The 22,186-nt window shown below is 46.8% G+C and overlaps 1 protein-coding gene across 1 annotated transcript in view; it reads left to right on the top strand.

Moving 5' to 3' along the window:
- brinp2 (bone morphogenetic protein/retinoic acid inducible neural-specific 2) overlaps window positions 1-18,742 on the top strand; it is a gene marked incomplete at both ends in the record, with an annotated part of 146,393 nt that extends 127,651 nt beyond the window's left edge. The window contains 3 exons of the mRNA XM_083653471.1: window positions 6,825-7,047; window positions 16,797-17,103; window positions 17,921-18,742. Of these exons, the coding sequence (XP_083509597.1) occupies window positions 6,825-7,047; window positions 16,797-17,103; window positions 17,921-18,742 (1,352 nt within the window). The remainder of the gene's footprint in view (window positions 1-6,824; window positions 7,048-16,796; window positions 17,104-17,920) is intronic.
- Window positions 18,743-22,186: the final 3,444 nt, after the last annotated feature.

Raw genomic sequence — 22,186 nt, 5'->3', positions numbered from 1 at the left:
GCACTACAGTACCACTGCTCCACCGTGGTCTCTAAGCCATCAAAGTGACCCGAGCCCGGCCCGTGACCGAACATCATTTCTCATTAATTGTCGGGTCTCGACGGGCTCGGGTCGGGTAGCCACACTCTATTTCCAGTGTTTTATTTTGTGTCTTGAGGTCCATTCAATGCTGTGTGTGTGTGGTGTCATGTACCAAAAACACACTCAATCAATTTTTACACCTTCATTTTCCACCTCTCTGATCCTGAATTACCAAGGACAGGCTGTTTCTGTAGCTGTATCTTTAAGGCTCATTAATATTAACGACCCCTCTGATTGGTTCTGATTGGCTAACTGTTTCAAGAGTGAAAGACACCGCGTCCCGGCGGCTACAGGTAGGGAAAACTCTCCGGTAATACTGGTAATAAACAATGGCAACCGCTTTGAAAAACAAAACAAAACAAACAGAAAAGTTGTTAGCCTATTATTTCTGACAAAATGATTAGCCACAAAGTTACAGGAGTCCAAACAAACAGCTCATTTGGCTTGCATTTCTGGATTGCGTGGATTTAGTTGGCGACCGTGCGTTTCGATGCTTTCACCATGTTTGTTTTGATAGCACATCCAACTCCTTTATAATCAAAGAGGCAAATGAGTTAGCTAGTTAGCTAGCAAGCAAACCCAAAAACCAACCGTTTTGAGTGTTTTAGAGTAGAGACTAGAGCTAAAGACAAGACACTTCACAGCGTCAAAGTGACTAGCATTTGGAAACGATTAACGAATCTATCTTTTCACACTATTCGCGTTTACTAAGAACATAAATGAATTCTCCTGCACTCACACACCATAAAAGTATTTTTCAAGTATCCCTCTTTTTCTTAACCTGACGCTGCCAGAAGGTTTGTTACACACAACCATCTGGGGCCTCGTCTTTGGAAAAACTGTTTTGAAAAGGGCAGGCGCGTTCAAAAAGTACCTGGCAGGTGATTGGATGAAGCACCTGTCTATCACCGTCTATCACAGGCTTGCTTCTTGCTGTCGTCACACCTAAATCCCGCCCTGGACACTGATTGGTGTTAAACCAATCGCTTGGAGCGCAGCAAGATGCTTTCCTCACACGAATCCAGCTACCTCACAAGGCTATCATTACCGGTATATATATAGACATTACATTATAATTAGCTTATGGTTCTGATGGAGATTTGTGATGCAAAGCCTGCAACTGTGGAACTCAACAGCTCTGCCAGAACAGACACCAGACAAACAGCAATATCACGATGAAACAAAATATGGATCTGCTTCATTTACACTGGATGGAGTTTGTGGCTTAGCTGGCGACCAAACCAGCTCTCTCAACTTTTCTTATTTGCAGTGTTTTACCATGAGAGGATGAGCCAGTGTCCTTCTTCCCTGAGGTTCTTCAGGCGTCACTAAACAAACAATGTCTTCTTGGGTACGTGTTTGTTTGTTTGTGGTGGGATCCTACCATGCGCGATTATACGTTGGTGCACTGGCTGCACGTGCAACCCCTAGTGGCCAGATGATTTTTTTTTTTTTTTTTTTTACCTTTTATTTATACAGGGGGAGTCTCACTGAGAGCAATGCTCTCTTTTCCAGGAGTGCACTATTGTAATAATTAGCCAAGTAATTATCCAGTTGCATCTTGATAATGTAACAATCATATTACGTTTTTTTATTGTGTCTATAAATCGTTGAATATTTAATTGCAGTCACTTAGCCATGAAATCATGCCAAGAATGTTGCTCCCTCAATAACAGTTGCTCTTTTTAATTGTGCCATCTTCTCTGCATCTTACTGCAGAGAATTGTGGGAAAGGTTGCATTTGTAGTGTTTTTTTTGGTAGCCAAGCCACTTGCATATCCCAACCAGCATACTTTATAGACCCTTTTCACTGGAGCCATTTTTGTGTCGAAAAGGCAGGGTAAACACAGGTGCAAGCAAAACACTAATGCTTGCACCTGACATGAGGGTGCAAAACTTTCATACCAAGCCCGTATGCAAAACACTAATGAGGGTTTCAAACTTCCAATCGTGGAAGTTTGAAACCTTCATAAAAAATTTTTTGCTTGCACCTGTGTTTACGCTGCCTTTTCGACACAAAATGGCCCCCATGAGAAGGGTCTATTACCGGCTAACAATGTTTAATTCATAATCCCATTCACAAGTAATTAAACATTTAATTGCTGCTTCTAATTTGTTAAATCAAGCCATGAAATAACCGTCTTAATTTACCCAGGAATTGGAAAAGCTGAAAATAACTTGAATGATCCAACATTAGCCACAGCATTTCGCTTTGATTCATTCATTACAGGTGAGGTTTTAAACTGTGGTTCACAGCCTTCAGCAAATATTAACTCATATGCTACCACAATATGTACACATAATGTATTGGTGCACAATTCCCTTGCTTACCAGCACTTTGGCATCAGAAAAGCAATCCATTATCTAATAAGACAAATGTGCAATCGGTGTCTACTGCAATTCTTCAAGATACTGAAGCCACAGATATAGCTAATATATAAAAGTGTTCCATTTTCTATTTCTTGCATTTTCAGCATTTTCTTTCTTAAATGGTAAGAAAAGGAGAACCTATTTATATCCGTAAGCCTCCTAATAGCTGAAAAGATATGCTTCCCTGCAGTGGTGATGCTAAAGACTAGCAACTTCACTGCCTCATGCAGAGCATGCAGTGGTAAACTTCACTGCCTTGTGCAGAGCATGCAGTGGTAAACTTCACTGCCTTGTGCAGAGCATGCAGTGGTAAACTTCACTGCCTTGTGCAGAGCATGCAGTGGTAAACTTCACTGCCTTGTGCAGAGCATGCAGTGGTAAACTTCACTGCCTCGTGCAGAGCATGCAGTGGTAAACTTCACTGCCTCGTGCAGAGCATGCAGTGGTAAACTTCACTGCCTTGTGCAGAGCATGCAGTGGTAAACTTCACTGCCTCGTGCAGAGCATGCAGTGGAAAACTTCACTGCCTCGTGCAGAGCATGCAGTGGCAAACTTCACTGCCTTGTGCAGAGCATGCAGTGGAAAACTTCACTGCCTCGTGCAGAGCATGCAGTGGTAAACTTCACTGCCTCGTGCAGAGCATGCAGTGGCAAACTTCACTGCCTTGTGCAGAGCATGCAGTGGTAAACTTCACTGCCTTGTGCAGAGCATGCAGTGGTAAACTTCACTGCCTCGTGCAGAGCATGCAGTGGTAAACTTCACTGCCTCGTGCAGAGCATGCAGTGGCAAACTTCACTGCCTCGTGCAGTGCATGCAGTGGAAAACTTCACTGCCTCGTGCAGAGCACGCAGTGGTAAACTTCACTGCCTCGTGCAGAGCACGCAGTGGTAAACTTCACTGCCTCGTGCAGAGCACGCAGTGGTAAACTTCACTGCCTCGTGCAGAGCACGCAGTGGTAAACTTCACTGCCTCGTGCAGAGCATGCAGTGGTAAACTTCACTGCCTCGTGCAGAGCATGCAGTGGTAAACTTCACTGCCTCGTGCAGAGCATGCAGTGGTAAACTTCACTGCCTCGTGCAGAGCATGCAGTGGTAAACTTCACTGCCTCGTGCAGTGCATGCAGTGGTAAACTTCACTGCCTCGTGCAGAGCACGAAGTGGGAAACTTCACTGCCTCGTGCAGAGCATGCAGTGGTAAACTTCACTGCCTCGTGCAGGGCATGCAGTGGTAAACTTCACTGCCTCGTGCAGTGCATGCAGTGGTAAACTGCACTGCCTCGTGCAGAGCATGCAGTGGTAAACTTCACTGCCTCGTGCAGTGCATGCAGAGCATGCAGCAGAAAACTTCACTGCCTTGTGCAGAGCACACAGTGGTAAACCTCACTGCCTCGTGCAGAGCACGCAGTGGTAAACTTCACTGCCTCGTGCAGAGCACACAGTGGTAAACCTCACTGCCTCGTGCAGAGCACACAGTGGTAAACTTCACTGCCTCGTGCAGAGCATGCAGTGGTAAACTTCACTGCCTCGTGCAGAGCACGCAGTGGTAAACTTCACTGCCTCGTGCAGAGCACGCAGTGGTAAACTTCACTGCCTCGTGCAGAGCATGCAGCGGAATACAAACTCCAAAAAGGCAGCTTTTGTATCCCGCATAAATGGTTGGATGTCAGCCTTCCATCTCTTCCAAATGGCTTTATACCGAGCCGGCTCATTGCAGCTATTACAGCTTAGGGAAGATTAGTAGGGGTGAAATAGTGAAACAGGCAGTAAAAACAGACCAGCCGAGGAATGTAGCAAGCAAACAGTGAAACGCCAAAGTTACCCTATACTAATTTAGCCTCATGTCAGAGTCTGGCTGCAGCAAGAGAGAGGGGGGGAGATACCGAAAGAGATGAGAGTCTTGAGAGGAGCCAGAGAGATGCAGGAAAGAGAGAGACACACATACACACACACACACACACACACACACACACACACACACACACACACACACACACACAGTGAGACGCAGAGACAGAGCTCCAGAGAGAGAGAGAGAGAGAGTGAGAGATCACTGTACAGAAGAAGAAGATGCTATGGCAAGAGAAAGAGGCAGAGTTTGATAGAAGGGAGGGGAGGATAGGGAGAGGTGTCAGCGGGGATCACTGGATACTGTAATAGGCTTGAGTCTCGGCAGCTCCGCTCAGCTGAGGTCGGCTCGCTGTCTCCCTGCCAACAACAACACATGGGAATATGATGCTCCAGCAAACGCAGAACAATCCAAGCAGGTCTCACTCAGTTGGCTTTGGGAGAAAAAATAAATAATAGCCTCGTTTCTCAAACGGTTAGAACTGGCATCGTCTTTTGCCCATCGGTTTCTAAAAATGATCTTAATGCGAAAAAAGCTTTTGGCAAAAGCCAGCAAAGGGGTAGGAGCCGTGTCTTTTGTGTAGACATTATTCTGACTTGATAGTAACATTTGGAATGATCTGTCCGTTTTGGCAAAGACAGTGAAATATAGATGTCCATTTGGCCACGACAACAAAGTAGTTCCAGTAGCCTATCTATTCTGGCCAAGGTTCTCCATCTGGGAAAACGCTTTCAGGTTTTGATTCAGAACTTGGCTATGGCTGCTCAAACCATAATATCTTATTTGGATCCCAGGTTGAGAATGAACTAGCTTCATGTTGGACAGAAGGGAGAAACGCGTTGTCATATTCAAACATACTGTATGCTCACATTGTGCTAACTTGAGCCCATAGAATGAAAGATTATGTTTTCCTTATTGTACATTTTTGTCATTGTGGCTGGACTGTACCTGTGGTTATACCTATTCACCAACACAGGCGAGATCAATGTTGATTTCTAGACATTGTTAATCAATTAAAAGATTGTCTCTTTCCAGTAAACAGCACATATCTTGGAGTTGGGAGGCATAATACAGTATACAAAATGTCCTCCAATAAAATGTTGATAATTGTTGGAATTATTCCCCTTCAAACCTGCAATGATGCTACATTAGGTCAGAAGCAAGTCACGCTCTCTATGGCTAGCTCTAGCAAATGATACAGTATACTGTACAGTATGAGATACAAAGGGCCATTAGCTCAACATTTGATTTGAAGGATTGTTTCATTGTTTTTCTTATAGAATATCGATCAAATTTATCTCTTTCCCAGGATCATAAAAAAGGTTAATTACTGTACCGTTGCAAAAAATGTCACTCTCAAATGAGTAAAAGTCAATAAAATATTCTTTGGGTTGACATTTTGGCAGAGGCTGGTGAAATGTACTAGCCCTGTAGTTTCTCTCCAAGAAAGCCATAATAGGATCATTTATATTGCCCTTTTGGCATAAAAATAACAGCATTTGACATGGAATAGTCCTCAGAATAGTCCTCTTGACATGGAATAGTCCTCTCACGTTTTGTGCATTTGACATGGAATAGTCCTCAGAATAGTCCTCTTGACATGGAATAGTCCTCTCAAGTGTTGTGCACCTGACATGGAACAGTCCTCAGAATAGTCATCTTGACATGGAATAGTCAGTCCTCAGAATAGTCCTTTTGACATGGAATAGTCCTCCCACGTGTTGTGAATTTGACATGGAATAGTCCTCATAATAGTCCTTTTGACATGGAATAGTCCTCTCACGTTTTGTGCATTTGACATGGAATAGTCCTAAGAATAGTCCTTTTGACATGGAATAGTCCTCTCACGTTGTGTGCATTTGACATGGAATAGTCCTCAGAATAGTCCTCTTGACATGGAATAGTCCTCTCACGTTTTGTGCGTTTGAGAGGGGCGCAGCAGAGAGAGGAGAGAACATGTCCTCTTGCCATTTTAGCCCATCTAATGGCCTTGTGATGACAGATGTTGACCTACCTTGTGATGACAGATGTTGACCTACCTTGTTTGGAGCTGCAGTCGAGCCACGAGATAAATGAAAATGGCCACCGGAACGTGACACCATGCCATCACTTTGCAGAGAACTAGCGTGTTTCTAAATGGCGATGTGGTAAATAAACGCCGTCATTGTGAATATCGTGAGCTTTTTAACGGTGGGGTGAATGAGCATAATGGCACATTTGAGGCGCAGGTGTTTACTTTGTACTGGCAATTCATTAGAATATAACAGCTTTTTTTTGTATTCAAATGAGACATGAAACCACCTCCTGTCAGTTATCTATGCACGCCACAAGGGATATTAGACAGTGTGGCAAATAGGTTTTCAGCACTTAAAAAAACCCTATTGTTAACATATAATTACTTGAGAAAGACTAATTTGGCTTCTAATGTGCTTCTCTCTCTCTCTCTCTCTCTCTCTGTCGATCTCTCTCTCTCTCTCTCTCTCTGTCGATCTCTCTCTCTCTCTCTCTGTCGATCTCTCCCCCCCCAGATGAATTCAAAGCCTTCCTGAAGCGCCTGCCCACCGACCGCTTCCTGAATGTCTCCACGATCTCCAAGTTCTGGTCGGCGGACCCGCCCCTCCAGAAGCGCTACGCCCAGCTGGAGTCCAGCACCGCCCTGGTCCAGGGGAAAGCCCAGAAGATTGTCAGGAAGCTGTTCACCCTGAGCAAACGCTGCCCCAAACTGCCCCGCATCAGCCTGCCCCGAGAGAGGTAAGCCTACCCCCAAACTGCCCCGCATCAGCCTGCCCCGAGAGAGGTAAGCCTACCCCCAAACTGCCCCGCATCAGCCTGCCCCGAGAGAGGTAAGCCTACCCCCAAACTGCCCCGCATCAGCCTGCCTCGAGAGAGGTAGGTCTACCCCCAAACAGCCCCACATCAGCCTACCCTGAGAGGTAGGCCTACCCCCAAACTGCCCCGCATCAGCCTGCCTCGAGAGAGGTAGGTCTACCCCCAAACAGCCCCACATCAGCCTACCCTGAGAGGTAGGCCTACCCCCAAACTGCCCCGCATCAGCCTGCCCTGAGAGAGGTAGGTCTACCCCCAAACAGCCCCACATCAGCCTACCCTGAGAGGTAGGCCTACCCCCAAACTGCCCCGCATCAGCCTACCCAGAGAAACGTAGGCCTACCCCCCAAACTGCCCTGCATCAGCCTACCCAGAGAGAGGTTGGCCCACCCCCAAACTGCCCCGCATCAGCCTACCCAGAGAGAGGTCGGCCTACCCCCAAACTGCCCCACATCAACGTACCCAGAGAGGTAGGCCTACCCCCAAACTGCCCCGCATCAGCCTACCCAGAGAAACGTAGGCCTACCCCCCAAACTGCCCCACATCAGCCTACCCAGAGAGAGGTTGGCCCACCCCCAAACTGCCCCGCATCAGCCTACCCAGAGAGAGGTTGGCCTACCCCCAAACTGCCCCACATCAACGTACCCAGAGAGGTAGGCCTACCCCCAAACTGCCCCGCATCAGCCTACCCAGAGAAACGTAGGCCTACCCCCCAAACTGCCCCACATCAGCCTACCCAGAGAGAGGTTGGCCTACCCCCAAACTGCCCCACATCAACGTACCCAGAGAGGTAGGCCTACCCCCAAACTGCCCCGCATCAGCCTACCCAGAGAAACGTAGGCCTACCCCCCAAACTGCCCCACATCAGCCTACCCAGAGAGAGGTTGGCCTACCCCCCAAACTGCCCCACATCAGCCTACCCAGAGAGAGGTAGGCCTACCCCCCAAACTGCCCCGCATCAGCCTACCCAGAGAGGTAGGCCTACCCCCAAACTGCCCCGCATCAGCCTACCCAGAGAGAGGTAGGCCTACCCCCAAACTGCCCCGCATCAGCCTACCCAGAGAGAGGTAGGCCTACCCCCCAAACTGCCCCGCATCAGCCTACCCAGAGAGAGGTAGGCCTACCCCCCAAACTGCCCCACATCAGCCTACCCAGAGAGAGGTAGGCCTACCCCCCAAACTGCCCCACATCAGCCTACCCAGAGAGAGGTCGGCCTACCCCCAAACTGCCCCACATCAACGTACCCAGAGAGAGGTAGGCCTACCCCCATAACTGCCCCGCATCAGCCTGCCCAGAGAGGTAGGCCTACCCCCAAACTGCCCCGCATCAGCCTACCCAGAGAGAGGTAGGACACTTTGAAAACAAACCAAATGAAAAAGGCATGGTTTTTCAGGCCCGGGAGCTTTGGGTGGCTGTCGGTGTTGTGCTGAGTCTGCGTTGTGCTGAGTCATTACAGCTGTAGGCCCCTGAACAGTCTGCCTCCAGAGAGGGACACTGTAGATGAGGAAAACCCCTGAACAGTCTGCCTCCAGAGAGGGACACTGTAGATGAGGAAAACCCAGTCCATATCTGCTGGAGAGCTCTGCACAGCCCTGATAGGTATCCTACACACAGGAAGATAGTTTAAACCGACCCTTGGCAGATTTCCATCCAAAACATCTCTTTTTAGATTTGGCTCTCTGCTGTCGACAGATTGTGTAGCAGTAAAAGTGTATAAGTGTGCAGTGCTGTTGGGCATACAGACAGACCCGTAATGAAGTCATAAAGACTGCAATGATCCCTAATGGAAATAAAGTGTGGATTGTACTGAAGTAAATAAACGTTCATTTCACACGGTTTGTTCTCTCCAAGAGATGAACGTCATCATCCACAACCATCTAGAAGTTCATTATAAACCAGAAGTGCACTCGGAGAGCGCAGACCTCCGCAAAGGCCAATATAGGTTGAGTCGATGCCTCGTCGTAGCCGTTGGGGTAGCTGGCTGGGGGCGTGGTCAGGGTGGGGTCAATCCTGCCGTTCTCCCCATTCAGCATAGTTAGCATTTCGCTGTCCCCATTCAGCATAGTTAGCATTTCGCTGCTAGCCCAGCCCAGGCAGACACGATCAGGGATTTAACCCCCGCAGTAGACGCACATCTGAACAGACGTCTATGCACCTGCTCTAGAATCCCCAATCCTGTAGTGTAGAGCCGCAGCACCGTCCTTTGGTGAGTCAGCCCATTGAGATATATGGGCGGTTTTACCCCACTCGCGCGCCAGCCGTATAACATTTTGTGGGCGTTCCCACACAGACGGACTGTATCGAGTCGGATCGGAACCCTGACCCACCCCCCTACCCACCCCTCGAAACCCTGACTCTCTATGGTCGTCCTATCCCTACGGCCCCTATTCCCTAGCCCCACCCCCTTCCTAAACCCAAATAGGATTGGATCTGTGCCAAAATGTAATTGGTTCTTCCTCAGCCCGTGCTACACCCTTCCACTAAATTGGATGAAAATAGTTTTTCCGTAATCCTGCATAACAGACAGAGAGACAGACAAACGGCACCGAAAACACAACCTCCTTGGCGGAGGTAATAAAGCAACAGCAGTTTTGTTTAGACTACAGTGTAAGTAGAAGAAGAACTGAGTCGTTAGCATGAGTAGCTGTAATTATACTTTTAAGATCTCCAGAAGGACCTTCAGCAGAGCAAAAATAACTCCCTTCAGATATTGCCAAACACCATCCAACGCTGAAGATGACTGAAGATGACTCCCCTGTTCTGATGGTTGACACCACGATTAGCAAACAAGATACCTGCGCATGCTTCACTCGGCTTTTGGCTGCCGCACACAGGTGTGTGTGTGTGTGTGTGTGGTCATTAATTATGAGAGAAACAAGAGACAGTGAGAGAGGAGAGACGGCAAGAGAATGTGCGAGAGATGTGACGATTAGGAGGGCGAGTCCGGGAGAACGAAGCACGGGGAGAGAGAGGAAGAGAGAGAGAGAGAGAGAGAGAGAGAGAGAGAGACACACAGAGAGACAGAGAGAGAGAGGCAGAGAGAGAGACAGAGAGAGACAGAGATAGAGAGAGAGACAGAGAGAGAGAGAGAGAGAGAGAGACAGAGACAGAGAGAGAGAGGCAGAGAGAGAGAGACAGAGAGAGAGGCAGAGAGAGACAGAGACAGAGAGAGAGACAGAGAGAGAGAGAGAGACAGAGAGAGAGAGACAGAGAGAGAGAGAGACAGAGACAAAGAGAGAGAGACAGAGAGAGAGACAGAGAGAGAGAGAGAGAGGGGGGAAACGTCTAGTTACTGGTTGAAGGGGCCTTTGTGAGTAGAGCTTGTGTGGCGTGTTGTAATCAAGTTCTCTCCTGGACTGACAGCTCCCCACTTGTTTACTGAGCACTTTAATTTCCCTGACAGCCAGGCCCTCAACCCATCACTCCATGCCTCCCCTCTCTCGCTCTCTCTCTCTGCATTTAGTTCTCTCTCTCTGTTACCCTTACTCCTTGCTCTCTCTCTCTCTCTCTCTCTCTCTCTCTCTCTCTCTCTCTCTGTCACCTTTGTTACTCCTTGCTCTCTCTCTCTCTCTCTCTCTCTCGCTCTCTCTCTCTGCATTTATTTCTCTCTCTTTCTCTGTCACCTTTGTTACTCCTTGCTCTCTCTCTCTCTCTCTCTCTCTCTCTCTCTCTCTCTCTCTCTCTCTCTCTCTCTCACTCCTGTCACTCAGACTCTTAACCCAGTTCACACCAGCGACAAGTTATCGGAGGGCTGCTTGGCTGCAAAAGCACCCCATTCTGCACAAACCATTTGTTTTATCGTTCTTCATTTTCGTCTATTTAGGCCTGGGGGGGGGGGGGTGCAGTGTTGTGTGTGATTTCCTGAGCTTAGCCTGGGGATAGAATCTCTGCAGAGCCAATTTTCAGACTCAACTTGTTGCCCACGTTACTGCAGTGAAGAAGTGCATGGTAATTTATGCGTGTCTGTTTTTTCATCTCCACCCCACCACCACCGCCCGCTCAACAAACAAAAAAAAGTCAAATCGGCATTGAAAAATGATCTAATTTATAAATAATACAGTGCAGACTGTAAATTAGATTTTGTTTGTGTGTGTCTGGAAAATGAGATGCGAATGGGATAAACAGCAGGATGTCCTCGTTGGAGGCTCTTATCCAAGATGCTGCGTAAAAATGACCTCTGAACTGAAACTTTACTTTTTAACCCGTGGTTTATGCCTCAGAGTGGGTTTACCTCTCTAGAATGTTGGGTTTTCCTGCATAGGAGAACCCGCGAGGTGCCAGGGTGACACAGCATAGCTACTGTAAATGGGGATTACATTTTCCGTCTGCGTGTCTGTCTGTGCGAAGGGTCAATCAAATCTAAAAATAACTTCTGTGTGGCTCTAAGATCTGGCATCCCCAGCCCCCCTGTGTAGATCTAATCTTTTCATGGGGAGGGGGAGGGGGTGCGGTGGGAGACAATCCGACGATGAGAAAGTCAGATGCGGATCACGGTCTTAGAGAGCAGATCTTTTCAACCTGCGTAAATCCGACCATATAGAGCGTGTGCGGGTTAGCAAAGCTTGTCGGTAGCTGTCAGCAGAGACACGCGTCCTTGTAGGTTGAACTAAACGCAGCGAGCATGTGAAGGGCTCTGCTCGTGGCCTCTGTAAGGCCCCGGTAAGGAGGCCGATAAGCTCCCCGCGTAACATCAATCATCAGAAACTCGCTATGAATGGCATTATGTTCAATTAGAAGCTCTCCACCCCATGACTCATCTCCTCCCCGAGCACTTCTCTGGTCTTAGATGGCTCAGGGTGGAAGATCGAGTCTCACACATTAAAATGTGTATGGTGCGCAAGATCAAGAACAGGACAGTCCCAAACTACTTATTGGGCTACTTCGCCAATGTCAGTGAAGTACACAGGTACTCCACCAGGGGAGCTCCACGGATTTGGTTCCCATTAACTCATTGAGTGCCAGCCACTTTTGGAGAACGGACGCTCCCAGTGCCAGAGTTTTCAGAGCGTTTTCAGTGATTTCTCGAGGCCCACAGAATATTGTGTGATATTACTATGTAAACACCGAACACGCAAAAAGAACAAGGAGACTCTATTGTATCATCAGCAAAAAAAAGTTTATTGATACCATTTTCCGTTCTTTAGTTATGAGCCGGAGAAGATAGGTTGTTTTCAGCGTTTTCAGGCATTTCAAATTATAAGCTGAGATATTCAGCCTTTTGTGAAATGCAGCATTTCAAGCACATTCACTGACTCTAGATAATATTTTCTGATGTAGTGATGTGGTGTAGTTGTGTCCTGCCCTGCGTGCCCCCCCCCCCCCCCCCCCCCTCAGCTGAAAACTCCTCCCCACACTAGTAACACACAGCCTCACGCACCAAGCGTCTATTTTCGGAGTGCTTTTGGTGCGCCGCCTCCCAGGCAGCGCAACATGGAGAAGCCACACGCGGACTGCAGTGAAAGGTTTGGCTTTTGAGTGTCGGCTGCTGCTTTTCTAGCGGCTAATCATGTGGAGAAACTATGCTGACAGACAGACAGAGGCGGAAGGGCTCAGTTGTGTGCGCGGATTGACTGTGTTCGCACGCACCGTCAGTTGCAGCCAGAACAATCTACATGGCTCTGGACTGCAGCATGAGCGGGTTCTCTTTGATCACGGCTATTTCAGGCTGTGTATTCCTGACATTTCTGTAATCTGGAGAGCACTGTCGCCACCTAAGGGTTCTGTAAAATAGGTTATAGACCTCCAATAGCTACAATAGTTGTACAGGAAATGCGGAAGGCTTTGATCGACATCCCACCGTCAAAAAACGCATTGGACGTCGAAAGACGTCCGTGGCACTCTACGTCACTATTTAATTGGACGTCGAAAGACGTCCATGGCACTCAATGAGTTAAATTCAGAACCAACATGGGGAAAAATTCATTTTTATACTCTGCCGCCGTTCAATGGAATGCTCTACCATCAGCACTGAAAGCAATAGATTCCTTGACAAATTTTAAAAATGGTTTAAAAAAATGGTTTTATACAAAATGGTCTTAGATTGACCTTTTATTAATCTTAAAATGCTTTAAAAATGGTCTTATACAAAATGGTCTTAGAGTGACCTTTTATAGGTGCCCCCCATTAGGTTATATTGCTATCTGGTTATGTGTGTGAATGTACGTATTGTTTTCTTCATGTTTTATGTTTTTGCACACAGGCATACATTTGCACACTTTGTCATGCACTGACCTATGCACTCACACTTCTGGGACCACAATGGAAACAAGCTCTTGAGCTTTCTTGTGCCTGTCCCATTGACAGAGTTGGAACTGTATGCGTTTATATGCTTTTATTTCTGTTCAATAAATAATTCAATCAATCAATCAATCAAAGCTAAAACATCGTCATCTCCACCGTCACCACATGCACCCCCCACCCCAAACCCCCCCTCGCCCCAAACCCCCTCCTACTCCTTTGTTCCCCCCGCTACTCTGTTGAGCACAATTAGGCCCTTTTCACTGCAACCGTTTACAGGTGGTAAAGCGGGAAGTAAAGCAAGTGTAACCAATAACATTAATGAGGGCCCTGGCATTGGAACACCTCAATGGAATGGCACCATCATTAATGGTATTGGTTACACCTGCTCTACTTCCTCTTTACCGCCTCGAAACGGTTGCTGTGAAAATGGCCTGTGGGGGTGCTATAGTCGGAGGGAAATCGATCATGGTTATTGAGGAATGGATCTGCCCTAAATGAAGGACATGTGCAGCATTATGACATCACTCTAAATGAAGGACATGTGCAGCATTATGACATCACTCTAAATGAAGGACATGTGCAGCATTATGACATCACTCTAAATGAAGGACATGTGCAGCATTATGACATCACTCTAAATGAAGGACATGTGCAGCATTATGACATCACTCTAAATGAAGGACGTGTGCAGCATTATGACATCACTCTAAATGAAGGACATGTGCAGCATTATGACATCACTCTAAATGAAGGACATGTGCAGCATTATGACATCACTCTAAATGAAGGACGTGTGCAGCATTATGACATCACTCTAAATGAAGGACATGTGCAGCATTATGACATCACTCTAAATGAAGGACGTGTGCAGCATTATGACATCACTCTAAATGAAGGACATGTGCAGCATTATGACATCACTCTAAATGAAGGACGTGTGCAGCATTATGACATCACTCTAAATGAAGGACATGTGCAGCATTATGACATCACTCTAAATGAAGGACATGTGCAGCATTATGACATCACTCTAAATGAAGGACGTGTGCAGCATTATGACATCACTCTAAATGAAGGACGTGTGCAGCATTATGACATCACTCTAAATGAAGGACATGTGCAGCATTATGACATCACTCTAAATGAAGGACGTGTGCAGCATTATGACATCACTCTAAATGAAGGACGTGTGCAGCATTATGACATCACTCTTATTGAGAGTAGGCTGCTTGTGAATTCAGCAACACATTGAGCTCGGTGTCATCTCATTGTTTTGCGTGCACCTAATTATTTGGAGGTCCAATTTCTGACTAGTAGCTGTATCAACACTCTCACCATTCGGCATACTGTAATTATACACATTTGTATCTCAACACATTAAATGTGACGTCTAAACAGAAAATGGGTTGCAGGTCAAGAAGGAAATTATGGAATCAATCAGTGAGTGGAACATTTCTGTGCTTCAACAATTTAAATTGAGCCGCTATTTAATTTTCCATTATTTTCTGCCCTGTGTCAGGAATGTCATGTTGTGCTGACTGACTCCATGTCAGCACAACACGCACGGCACTCAATAAAAGATATCAAACACAGAATATGCACTTCTTAGTATCAAGAGACGCCTCCATTTGATTCACTTCACTGGATTGTAGAGTGGTGATCTTGACACTGGAGGTGACGCTGTAGTCCTGTAGTCTTGACCCAACCAAACCATCACATCATCTTATCACGGTGTATTTCCTCTCCTGCTCCCTATATATCATAAAGTATATATTAGGGATGTCACAATATATCGTCCCACAATATATCGCGATATCAACAATATGACAATATGTATCGTTGAGATGAAATCTCATATCGTGAGAAAATGAGCTGAACATGGTGGCACTGATCTGCATCTCATTGCATGCTTGCTCTCCTTTTCATTGCTTTGTTTGAACAGACGAGGGACGTTACAGACACAGAGGATGAAAATGGTGAACTTACTCAAATTAGCGTGGAGGATGCCCCCTCAACTTATAAATCTATTGCAAAAAAATATCGTTAAAATATCGTTAAAATATCGTATATATATATATATATATATATATATATATATATATATATATATATATATATATACACTGCTGTAACAGCAGTGACACAGAGGGGATTCATTAGTGTGATTATGGGTGCGAGGGTGATGCGGTTGTCAGCATCACTGTAGTACCCGCAATCTAAGTAAGCAACATCCATTAGGCTATCGTGACTGAAATGTTAGCAGTGCATTGTGCAGTGCATTGTCTGAAGTTTTCTTCAAAATAGTTACTACATTTGGATGAAATCAAAACAGGAGAAAACAAGGAAAGCTCTGTACCACAATCTGATAGCAGAAGCTTTATGGTCACTGTCAGCATGGCTAGAAGACATCTTGAACATGAATACTGTAGTGATACTCTTGTGCACTTACATTATTCAGCAGTGGATATTATTTTCACTAGTCCAACTGGAACCAAAGATCTACTGAATATTAACGGCTATCTCTGACATTCAGAATGCTATAACTCTGATATTTCACACCTGTACGTACAGTAGATCCCCACCCACGCGTTTGCAACCTACTGTATTTCACTGGCACGGAGCCAGGTTGTTGCTGAGCTGTGCCCAGTTAAAGACATAATGCCCAGCAGCAGTCCAGCCAAATCAAATCTTACAGTATTTACCTCTCCCCTCAGGTTTCTGCCATACAACCTGTAACACATATCCAACAACATTTTATACATGTACCAACACAGACACATCTAATAACTCTCTTATCTTATTTATATATTATAGCTCATTTTACTCTCTTTTCTATGTCAGGTCTTGGCTGCTAAGCTGCCAACAGTTTGCTGTTAACTGGAAAATACCTTGTTTTATACAGTAGCAAGTACCCAATGCTAATGCCAATAACCAAACTAAGTAGCTAGCTTACTTACGGTAATGACAGACACATACATATACATACAGTACGTACATACATACATACAATACATACATACATACATACATACATACATACATACATACATACATACATACATACATACATACATACAGCAATACATGCACACATGCACACGCACGCACGCACGCACACACACACACACACACACACACACACACACAAACAAACGTGCACGTGCACGTGCACTGCACACACACACACACATACATACATACATACATACATACATAGATACTGTAGATTCACTGCTACTCTGTCACGTTGCTATATACTACTACTATACTTGATCGCAAACCAACAAAAATCTCACCTTGATCCAGGCTTTTCAGGTTCTGGTTGAACTGAGGCCACTCCTGGCTGTACCACACAAACGACGACCTGCTCTGTATTCTGCGCTAGAATGCACAGCGTACTGACCTGTATGAAATCTTTTCTCTTCTCTCTCCAGGCCCGTGAGGTTTTGGATGAACCGGGCCCAGTCCCTGCTCTACTGTAATGAGCATGGAGCTCTGGGCACCTTCTCTGAGGAGGTGCAGAGCTGCAGCTGCCCGGTGGAGCAGCCCTCCTGCCAGGGAGTGGTTCCCTGCATGGTGGGCACCTCCTCCACCTCCTGCTCCACCTGTGCCGCCGACAACATGACCCGCTGTGGCACCTGTCACCACGGCAACGTGCTCTACCTCGGCGCGTGCAGGCCGAGCATCGGCGCGTCCTTGGACCACTACCTGAACTTTGACCTGGACATGCCTGATGCCGAGGTAGGGCTGGGCGAGATGGACACAATCAAATCTCACAATATTTTTGACCAAATAGCTCGATAGCGATTCTGCAACAATATTGTTGCGATGACTATTGGTGCTTTCACACAATATTTACAGAATGAGATAACCCCCCCCCCCCCCCCCCCAGTTGTAGACTAGTACATGCTTCCTCCGATACATGTGCAGTCGCTAGACGCTTATTTCTACCTGATAGCGAGGAGTGTCACCGGCAGGACAAAGCGCCTGGGAGGATCACTCTATTCCCCCCAGTTCTCCTCCCCCCCTAAGTGGCGCCCCGACCGACCAGGGGAGGCGTTATAGTGCAGCGACCAGGACTAGTACCCCACCGGCTTCCCACCCACAAACACGGCCAATTGTGTCTGTAGGAACTTCTGACCAAGCCGGAAGTACAGCTAACGGGAATTGAACCCGGGTCTCTGCGGTGGTAGGCGAGTGTTTTCACCTCTACTGTACACTAGCCCCACACAATGAGATTTATGATCAATAATCATCAATAATGTGGATATAGAGACTACTGTAAGTGGGTAAAGGTAAATGATAGAACAGTCTGGTAAGTTCAGAAAATTACATCACTTTACTGTAATGAAGCCTTTAATACCAGGAAAAGACAGCACATATGCCATATCACAATATCACCATACATCTAAGACGATATTGTATCACAATATCCATATAATATCGATATATTGCCGAGCCCTACGCTGAGGTTTTGAGAAGCTTCTAAAACCTGTCTGTCTATCTTGTCTGTATGTGTGTGCAAATCTAATCTCAGAATGTACGTGTCCGTCTTCAGGTGAAGTACCTGCTTCAGCGTCTGGACAGCAGGATAGAGGTCCACGCCATCTACATCAGCAACGACGTCCGTCTGGGAAGCTGGTTCAACCCCGCCTGGAGGAAGAGGATGCTGCTGACGCTGAAGAGCAACAAGAACAAGTCCAATCTCATCCACATGCTCATGGGCATCTCGTTCCAGATCTGCTCCACCAAGAACTCGACGCTGGAGCCCGTGCCCGCCATCTACGTGAATCCTTTCGGGGGAAGCCACTCGGAGAGCTGGTTCATGCCGGTGAACCAGCCCGACTTCCCCGACTGGGAGAGAACTCGATTGGACGCCGGTGCCACGTCGCAGTGTCACAACTGGACGCTGCCGCTGGGCAACACATGGAAGTCCTTCTTTGAAACGGTGCACATCTACCTGCGCAGCCGCATCGTCACGGACGACCCGGCCGTCAACGAAACACTCTTCTACGAGCCGCTGGACCTGGACGACCAGACGTCCAACCTGGGGTACATGAAGATCAACACGCTGAAGGTGTTCGGATACAGCCTGCACTTTGACCCCGAGGGCATCAAGGATTTGATCCTGCAGCTGGACTACCCGTACACGCAGGGCACACAGGACGCCGCCTTCCTGATGCTGTTGGAGATGAGGGACCGGATTAACCGGCTGTCGCCGCCCGCGCCGCAGCCGCTGGACCTGTTCTCGTGCCTGCTGCGCCACCGCCTCAAGCTGTCCGCCGGCGAGGTGGCGCGCATCAAGGACTCCCTGCAGCTCTTCAACTCCAAGCTACCCAACGCTTCTCCCGAGCCCGAGCTGGCCCAGCTGTGCAGTTAGCTAGCTTACTGTATATAGCTCACGAGCCGGGGGTCGGGAGTGAACGCCACGCGTAGGAGGAGGAGTTGATGATTCAGGGACCTGAATCAGGGTCGCAAAAATGTTGGATTAATAGTGTGTTTAACCCAACGGGTCTGGATTAAGAGTCTTCAGCACCACAATTCTGCTGGTCTTTTCTTATGGTTCCGTTTGGTTGGTTGGTTTTCCAGTATGTGCACATTGTTAATTTTTTTTTTTGGGGGGGCCTAGAAGGTGCGATCAGTGCCCCTTGGATAGCAATGGAGTTATGTTTTGGACTTTGGGGGGAGAACCCGCAGATGCCGGGACTCTTTCAGAGAAGCGCTAGTGTACTAGCCCCGCGGCTTACGTTGCTATTACTGCCCTGCTTCTGACAGCACGCATGTACAAACTGGACCAAGCTAAGAGACTCTCTTACACAGACAGGCCTTGTGAGTTGGAACCTCAGAGATGGAGAAGTTGATGTCATTATGTATACCTAAGACGTTTGCCTTGCAGAGTTGAAGGCAATTTTGATATGTAAAGAGGAACTCTAGAGGGGTCTTCAATATGAGTTACTGGAAGAGGATGCCCCCTTTTCTTACCCTATTTTCTTTGGTTACAGAAGGATCTCTGGGGAGGAGGGGAAAAGGGGGAAATATTATATATGTGGTGAATGAGTTGTCATGCTTAACAAGTTTAAACCTTTGATAATCCTGAAACCCCGTCACTGTCTTTGAACATTTCTTTTTCATCCCTGCCTTCTTCTATTTGATCGGGCATTTTGAAAGCGTGTACGATAAGTATCTGTGCTTAACATCTGAGAAGCCCCCGTGAGTGGTGTTCTGTATTTGGCAGTGTAACTATACCAAAAGAAAGGTGAGCAAACACATCGGCAATCTGAATGGCAACATGTCTTAAATGTCGAGTTATTTTTTTTGAGCTGACATTAAAAAAAAAAAGAAAAAAAAAAAGATCCTCTGATGTGGTAACAAAAAGGTGTGCAGGATATAGCGCTGTAAATATCGCTCCATCTAACCCAAGGTGTGAACAAGTGCACATTGCTTTTTAGATAACCAAGTGCAAAGACCAAAAAAAATGTTTATAACAAAAACAAACTCACGCCTTATACGGAGAGTCAATGTTAAGATAAGAAGCACATTTAGTTTCCGTGTTTGATTTCCCCGCTTTTTATATTTCAATATTTCTACCAAGAGAGGACGGCAAACACATTCTGAAAAACACATGGTAATGTAGCTTTGACATGTAAATGCCCAGTCACCGTTTATGCAGAGTTCCTTGTTTTGATTTGATGTTGTGAAGCTTTGACTCTACTCACAGTGCACACACACACACCGCTACTTTCACAAGTGTTCTGCAAAAACCTTCTATCAATGCGACCGCCTCTCAGAAATCGATAGAATTGGAGTGATTTTACAATGTGTTTTCAATGGTTTTGGCTTCGTCTCAGGTCCATGAAACCTTCTTTTTTCTTCTTCTACATGATGTGGGGCCGATCAGCTGCCAATGACCACAAAGAGCCAGAACCCAGCGGAGCTACGAGCTTTCTGCAGGCCAGCGATGATGCGTCTCTTCGGTCTTTGCACATTTATGAGGCTCATTTTCTTTTGCAAATTTCACACCGAAATTCAGTCAACCTTACTGTATATTTCATTTCGGGCAGTTCTTCTGTGCCCAGCGTGCTAAGGTCAAAAGAATTTGTGTTTTTTGGCAAATTACATTATTGTTACATTTCATATAGAACAAGGTCCTTGCTTATGTGTTGACGACTAAAATGTATATTTGATTGCCCTCACCCCACACACACACACACACGCACGCACACGCACGCACACACACACACACGCACACACGCTACGCTTCCGTAAAACGGGTGCATCAACTTCCAATTACCCTGCACCCCTCATCATAAGACGAATGTCCCCTAATATATGGAGTGCAGCATTTTTTTTGTAAGATGGAAAGCCAATTTCCTGGCTTGTCAAGGAGCGAACAAGAACCAAACGCACACTGTCGCATCCCATCAGCCCACTGGTTTATCTGAGAAAGCCGCGGACAGAGGGAGATGGAGAGAGGGACAGGAGGAGAGAGAGAGCCCCCCCCCCCCCCCCCAACACCCCCACCTCCCCCGTAATGAGGTGGGGAAGGAGTCACTCTGCATTGGGTTAATAAACAGTTATTCATCTTCGGTGTGGCACCCGGCAAACGGGAGCGGGTTTGCCCTTGGGCTAATCTTCAGGCCCGCGGGAAGACAGCCGATCCATCACGGCGCTATTTAGACTGCACGGCACAAACTTTCTGGACCTCCCAAAGAATGAGAGGGAGAGAGAGAGAGAGAGAGAGAGAGAGAATGATAGAGTGATTGAAGAGGGGAACAGATGACGGGGGGGAGAGCGAGATAGGGCGAGCATAAGGAAATGAGAGAGAGAGAGAGAGAGAAGGTGAGAGGAGTTGGACCGCTGGTTCCGCGGTGATTTATGATGTTTAGAAAGTCAGACGGCTCGAATTAATGAGGTAGAATTGGTTAAAATAGACTGGCGTGTGTGTGTGTGTGTGTGTGTGCGTGTGTGTGTGTGAGAGAGTGTATGTGTGTGTGTGTGTGTGTGTGTGTGTGTGTGTGTGTGCGTGCGTGCGTATGTGAGTGAGTACACTTCGCGCTCGCGTACCTGTAGGTCATTTGGCAGACTCATCAATAACGGCGTAGATTTGGGCGGTTTCAAATTGCATTATGATGAAAGTATCCAGAGGAATACGTCATGTTTGGAGACAGCGTGATAGCGAGAGAGAGAGAGAGAGAGAGAGAGAGGGAGAGAGAGAGAGAGAGAGAGAGAGAGAGAGAGGGAGAGAGAGAGAGGGAGAGAGAGAGAGAGAGAGAGAGAGAGAGAGAGAGAGAGAGAGGCTGAGATGCAGAGATGCAGAGATGCAAAGTCAGCAGCTGTGTGACCTTGACTGTCGAGAGGCAGCAGAGGCAAAAGTGAGGCGCGCTTAATAGCACGTTATCACAAGTTTGGTCGATTACAACTGTGTCAGCATCATGGCTGTGACACATGTGACATTCCACCTTCAAATAGCCGAGCTCATCGCTCTCACATGACAGCTTGCAAGAAATATGACAAATCAAACACAAGCGTCACTCTTGGCAAAGCCGTTCATTACCTCCAATCAAGAATAGGTCACATAACAAGTAGCCTACCCCTTTGGGGTATTTTCACACTTTTCTGTTGATCTAATATTTCCTTGTCAGGTAAAATGGAGTGAAAATGACTTGTTAGCTAATTGTCTTACACCTATTTAACTTTATTTTTACATTAAGCTCATCCTTCACCTGTAAAGTCACTCACATACTAGTCTCAACGCCAGACCTGTGAGAGTTCTTACACTGATACACTACGTTACTGCATGCTGCAGATCTCTCTCTGGGTCTGG

The sequence above is a fragment of the Poromitra crassiceps genome, assembly GCF_964638095.1.
Source record: "Poromitra crassiceps genome assembly, chromosome: 17".
In the NCBI taxonomy this organism is placed as follows: Eukaryota; Metazoa; Chordata; class Actinopteri; order Beryciformes; family Melamphaidae; genus Poromitra; species Poromitra crassiceps.
Note: the sequence above shows the minus strand (reverse complement) of the source record. Positions and strands in the feature narration are given on the sequence as shown.